This window comes from Colobus angolensis, unplaced genomic scaffold, assembly GCF_000951035.1.
Source record: "Colobus angolensis palliatus isolate OR3802 unplaced genomic scaffold, Cang.pa_1.0 Scaffold300, whole genome shotgun sequence".
Classification (NCBI taxonomy): Eukaryota; Metazoa; Chordata; class Mammalia; order Primates; family Cercopithecidae; genus Colobus; species Colobus angolensis.
The window spans coordinates 229,370-236,012 of NW_012116267.1; the positions used below are offsets into that span (position 1 = coordinate 229,370).

Sequence of the window (6,643 nt, forward strand, 5' to 3'; positions counted from 1 at the left end):
AAAAGAAAAAGAAAAGAAAAGAAAAGAGAAAAGAAAAGCACTTACCCCAAACTTTAATTTTAGAAGTTCTAGAATCTTGACAGTGTGGGGTTTGCATTCTTGGTGATTCTCCTCTATATCCGACAGGAAGGCAGGGTCCTCTGTGTCCACTTCTGGAATAAATGCCCACCTATAACTGCGGGTAACAAACGGAAGGTCAGGACTGCTGGTAAGAGCCCTTCAATGTCATTAAAATTAGTTTTATTAAGATATCATTCACATACTGTATCTATTTAATATGGACAACTCAATGCCTTTTATTATATTCATAGAGTTGCACATCTATTATCACAATCAATTTTAGAGTATTTCATTATCCCAAAAAGAAATCCTGCCCCACTCAGCATCACCACCCCAACCCCCTATGCCCTTGAGACCTAGGCACCCACTAATCCACTCTCTGTCTCATCGTGGACATTCCACATGAGCAGAATCATACACTATGTGTTCCCTTGTTTCGGCTTTCACTTAGCATCATATTTTCCAGGTTCATCCAGGTTCCAGCGTGTCTCAGTTCTTCAATTCTTTTCACTGCTGAACTGTATTCCACAGAATGGATATGTCACGTTATCTATCTGTTCATCAGCTGACGGCCGTTTGGGTTGTCTCCACTTTTTGCCTATTATAAATAACGCTGCTATGCACATTCGCATATATCAGAACCCCGTTTTTTTTTTTTTTTTGAGACAGAGTCTTGCTCTGTTGCCCAGGCTGGAGTGCAGTGATGCAATCTTGGCTCACTGCAACCTCTGCCTCCCGGGTTCAAGCAATTCTCTGCCTCAGCCTCCTAAAGTGCTAGGATTACAGGCGTGAGCCACTGCGCCCCGCCTTCACTTTTTTTTGTTTGTTTTTTGAGACGGAGTTTCGCTCTTTCTCCCAAACTGGAGTGCAGTGGTACCATCTTGGTTCACCGCAACCTCTGCCTTCGGTTTCAAGCAATTCTCCTGCCTCAGCCTCCCGAGTAGCTGGGATTACAGGCATACGACCCCACGCTTGGCTAATTTTTTTTTTTAGTAGAGACGAGGTTTCTCCATATTGGTCGGGCTGGTCTCAAACTCCCGACCTCGGGTGATCTACCCACCTTGGCCTCCCAAAGTACTGGGATTACAGGCATGAGCCACCGTACCCGGCCTAATTTTTGTGTTTCTAGTAGAGACAGGGTTTCACCATATTGGTCAGGCTGGTCTCAAACTCCCAACCTCAGGTGATCCACCCGCCTCAGCCTCCTAAAGTGCTAGTATTACAGGTGTGAGACACCACATCTGGCCCGAACCTGCTTTTTAAAAACTAAAAGACTTTCTTTTGTGGAACAGCTTTAGGTTCACAGCAAAATGGAGCAGAAAGTCCAGTTCCTGTATATCCCATCCCTACGCACATACAAGCCTGCCATATTATTGACATCCTGCACCACAGCAGTACGTTTGTTAAAACTGAAGAACCTCTACTGACTCACCATTATCCCCCCATGTCCAGAATTTACATCAGGGTTCACTCTTGGTGGTGTACATTGTATGGGTTTGGAGAAATGGACAATGACATGGATCTACCATTATAGCTCCGTATGCAATAATTTCACTGCCCTAAAAATCCTCTGTGCTTCACCCATCCACCCCTGCCTCCCTCTCCCCAACCCCTGGCGACCACTGATTCTTTTTACTGCCTCCATAGTCTTGCCTTTTCCAGAATGTCGCATGCTTGGAATCATACAGCGTGTAGCCTTTTCAGACTGGCTTCTTTCACTTAGCAATGTGCATTTAAGAGAACCCACTCTTTAACCACAAACATTTCTATATGCTTACTCTCTTTGTGGGGGTAGGAGAGAGAGAAATAGCCTCTGGGGCTGGTCATGAAATTAAACAAATGAGCAGCTGTGCTAAGCCTGCAGGAAACATAAGCCTAAGGGGCAAAGTGAATCAGAGATGGCAGGCTCCAAATAAACGCATTCTTATCTAACTGAACAGACAAAAAGGTCTACACAAAGGCGGTGAGGACCACCAGTGGGTAAGCCCTGTTTTATAAGCATTCAGTAGCAAAACCACACACACACACACACACACACACACACACACACACACACACACCATAGAAACACACTCAAACGCTCCTGTGAGCCAAATTCGCAGAGCCACAGATGTTGCAAGTAATCTGAAACTCGGTATTCCGAGCTGGCTCGGCTGTCACTAGAAACCCAGATGGTGGTTTCCCATAAACTGTACATGAAAAGCAAGTGAAAGTGCTTAAAAGGAAAAAACAAAATCTCCTGCTTCAAAAAGGACACATGATCCTATCTGACTTACGTTTGAAACAATGGCATCTTGTCAGGTGGAAAAGAAAGCGCTGTGTCCAAGAATTTGCAAGCTGATAAATACAAGATGAGTTCACTCTGGGGTATCTCCCCCACTGAGGGTCCATTTGCATCCGGGACTGAACCTTTCGTTCTGTTTACTTTGTTGTTGCTTCTGCAAATTTGCAAAGAAACGCTTGTTATAAATTCCTTCAGAGCTGTTATAGTCCATTCACCTGTGACATGTCCCTCAGAATAATTTTCCTTTAAAGAAATGTTTGGAATAGCTGGTCCTTTCGCAAGAGCTTCAAGAAAACAGCATTTAACATTAGATAACCCTACATCTAAAGTGATGTCCTTTAATCGTGACCATCTTTTCCTCCTGTGCACAGATCTTGTACTGCTTACCTCAATGACTCATCTTCGTCTTTCAGATCTTCTTCAAGCTGTGTGAATGTCTGAATCTGAAAAAAAAAGCATTCAAGTTACTATCTGAGACTAAACCTACCCCAATTTTTTTTTACTTATTTTTAAAAATCGATTAATTTATGAATGAATGAAGAAGATGGGGTCTTACTCTGTCACCCAGTCTGGAGCACAATGCTACAATCATGGCTCACTGCAGCCTCAACCTTCTGCAGATGTAACTTCCCACCATGCCTAACTAATTTTTGTACTTTTTTGTAGACAAGGAGTTTCATCATGCTGCCCAGGTTAGTCTCGAACTTCTGGGCTCAAGTGATCCATCCACCTTGGCCTCCCAAAGTGCTGGGATTATAGACATAAGCTACCATGCCCGGCCCAAATTTATAGTATATAAAAAAAAACTAGTAAATATTGTCCAATGGTACAAGTTAGTTAGAATTACTGACAGGGTGAGAGATCAAATATGATCATAGGGTTAAATATTCTCTATTTAACCAAGAGCTAACCATGTGCTACCAACCTGATTAAAAATAACTTTTAGATAAAATGGGATATATATGAAATAGTATGTTATATGTTACTGAAGAAGCATTTTAAAAAGCTCCAACCTTGCTTTCAAACTTACAATACTTGTACTCACCAATTCAGAGACCATTATTGGCCACAATGAAGTCAAATGTTGAGGAGATATTCTTAGCAGCAAAACTCTGAAAAATAGAAACATCTGAGCAGCAACTATGGATGTCTGTCCGACTCTGAGACTGTCTGCCAGGCGTTCTGAGGAGAGAAGATTTGAAAGATGTCACACAAATATGCAGTTTGAGGCTTCTTATCAGACAAAGAAAAATAAAACTGTGACTGTTCTGACATTCTGGTAACAACCCAGTGTAAGGAATGAGTGTTACAGGCCAGGCTCAGTGGCTCGCGCCTGTAATCCCAGCACTTTTGGAGGCCGAGGCAGGCAGATAACAAGGTAAGGAGATCGAGACCAGCCTGGCCAATATGGTGAAACCCCGTCTCTACTAAAAATTAGTCGGGCGTGGTGGTGGGCGCCTTTAGTCCCAGCTACTTGGGAGGGTGAGGCAGGAGAATCGCTTTAACCTGGGAGGTGGAGGTTGCAGTGAGCCGAGATCACACCACTGCACTCCAGCCAGGGTGACAGAGCAAGACTCCATTTCAAAAAAAAAAAGAATATTGGTGATGCTTTTGTGCAACTCGTCTACCCCAGCCCTCTTCTTTGTGAAATACAGCAGTTCATGGCTGTTGCCAAACCTCAAAGGAAACGATTCCCGTGGGCTGTCCCCCTGCCACAGCTGAGTAGAAAGACATGAACATCTGTCACCAGAAATCCACTGGATGACCAACGGCCACTTAAATGTTCTTTTAAGAATATGAGGCCGGGCGCGGTGGCTCAAGCCTGTAATCCCAGCACTTTGGGAGGCCGAGACGGGTGGATCACGAGGTCAGGAGATCGAGACCATCCTGGCTAACACGGTGAAACCCTGTCTCTACTAAAAAATACAAAAAAAACTAGCCGGGCAAGGTGGCAGGCACCTGTAGTCCCAGCTACTCGGGAGGCTGAGGCAGGAGAATGGCGTGAACCCGGGAGGCGGAGCTTGCAGTGAGCTGAGATCCGGCCCCTGCACTCCAGCCTGGGCCACAGAGCAAGACTCCGTCTCAAAAAAAAAAAAAGAATATGAATGAGGAGATGCAGAAACCAAGCAGCCCATGGTGAGGGATGGATTTACACAATCATATGGACTGGCTGGCAGACAACACAGTATTTTGGGGGTGGTAGGTGGGAAGTGGAGCAAGTAAATATAATAGATTTATTCAGTAAGGTTGAAACTTGATGGCCATGACAAGAACTTTAATTCCTATGGAGGGAAAAGTGTTTCAAATAACACTCTAGCCCCTAACACTTCCCTGCTTCTCCCTTGAAATGGTTGTTTGTAGAGTAAGACTTTTTTTTTTTTTCTCTCATAGCTTAAGGTTTCCTAGGAATGTAACAAATTGCTACAGCAAACAGCTAAATGGTAGGCATGCTGGCTAAGATCAGTTGTAGTACATTAGAACATTAGTATATTAGTAATAAACTTTTTTTTTTTGAGATGGAGTCTCACTGTGTTTCCCAGGCTACAGGGCAGCGGAGCAGTCTCTGCTCACTGCACCTCCGCCTCCTGGGTTTAAGCAATTATCCTGCCTCAGCATCCAGAGTAGTTGGGATTACAGGTGTCTCTCACTACACCCGGCTAATTTTTTGTATTTTCAGTAGAGACAGGGTTTTACCATGTTGGCCAGGCTGGTCTTGAACTCCTGACCTCAGATGATCCACCTGCCTTGGACTCCCAAAGTGCTGGGATTACAAGCGTGAGCTGCCATGCTCAGTCAGTTTTTTTTTTCCCTTCTTTTTTCTTTTTTTTTTTGTTTTTTTTTTGAGATGGAATCTTGCTTTGTCACTCATGCTGGAGTACAGTGGTGCGATCTCAGCTCGCTGCAGCCTCTGCCTCCTGGGTTCAAATGATTCTCATGCCTCAGCCTCCTAAGTAGCTGGGATTATAGGCGTCTGCCACCACACCCAGCTAATTTTTGGTATTTTCAGTAGAGATGGGGTTTCACCATGTTGGCCACGCTGGTCTCAAACTCCTGACCTCAGATGATCTGCCCTCCTTGGCTTCCCAAAGTGCTGAGATTACAGGCGTGAGCCACTGCGCCTGGCTTTGACCTTTCTTTTATGTGGTAAGAGCACCTAAAATCTACTCTCTTGGCAAATTCCCAGTACATATGCAGTGTTATTAATGACAGTCCTCATGTTGTACATGCCTTCTCTAGACCTACTGATCCTACATAATTGCACCTTCGTACCCTTTCACCTACACCTTCCCAGCTGCCGAAGACGTGAGACTGCTGTCACTCTCAGCCGAGATGTACAGAGCTGCTCAGCTCCCACCCGTGCACCATCTCCTCCTCTGCTACTTGATGATGCAACAGTGTCCGGGGAAAAGGACCCCAAGTGGTATTCCAGGAGACAAGCGTTAGAAATTCTCCACTCCTGCCTCTCTTTTTTTTTTTTTTTTTTGAGATGGAGTCTCCCTCACTCTGTCACCCAGGCTGGAGTGCAGTGGCATGATCTCGGTTCATTGCAACCTCCACCTCCAGGGTACAAGCAATTCTCCTGCCTCAGCCTCCTGAGTAGCTGGGATTACAGGCACCTGCCACCATGCTTGGCTAATTTCTCGTATTTTTAGTAGAGATGGGGTTTCACCATGTTGGCCAGGCTAGTATTGAACTCCTGACCTCAAGTGATCTGCCCACCTCGGCCTCCCAAGGTGCTGAGATTACAGCAAGGTGCTGGGATTACAGGCCACTGTGCCCAGCCTCCTGCCTCTTTTAATTGGGCCCAGACTATTTACTATGGGACACGTCTTGGGAGCTTCTGGATGCATCTACCTCTCTGAGGCAGATGTGGGCATCATCCCTCCACAGGGCATCTCCAGGCAAGTTCAGTGTCCTCCAACTCTGCCAGAGGACACTCTGAGTGCCATCAACCTAGGACTCAGCGGGGCTGGGCCTACCAACGGACGTCCTGGGGACAACATGCAGGAAAGTGCTCTGTAAACTGTCAGTTCATCAAAAATGAAAATGGGGCAAAAGGCTTATTTTTTTAAAAAACATGTAGTATTTTTAGAAATACAGCACTTGAGCTATCCAAAATGAAGCTTATTTATTTAGAAATTCTTCTTTCCCGGCCAGGCATGGTGGCTCACGCCTGTAATCCCAGCACTTTGGGAGGCCGAGGCAGGTGAATCACTTGAGGTCAAGAGTTCGAGACCAGCCTAGCCATCATGGTGAAACCCCGTCTCTGCTAAAAATACAAAAATAAGCTGGGCGTGG

At 45.2% G+C, this 6,643-nt stretch overlaps 1 protein-coding gene across 1 annotated transcript in view; it reads right to left on the minus strand.

The window, feature by feature from the left end:
• Positions 1–6,643, minus strand: part of DOPEY2 (dopey family member 2) — a 139,652-nt gene that overhangs the window by 6,350 nt on the left and 126,659 nt on the right. Inside the window, exons 29-32 of the mRNA XM_011950053.1 lie at positions 3,390–3,526; positions 2,732–2,787; positions 2,337–2,498; positions 46–175 (exon numbers count right to left, since the gene is read on the minus strand). Of these exons, the coding sequence (XP_011805443.1) occupies positions 46–175; positions 2,337–2,498; positions 2,732–2,787; positions 3,390–3,526 (485 nt within the window). The remainder of the gene's footprint in view (positions 1–45; positions 176–2,336; positions 2,499–2,731; positions 2,788–3,389; positions 3,527–6,643) is intronic.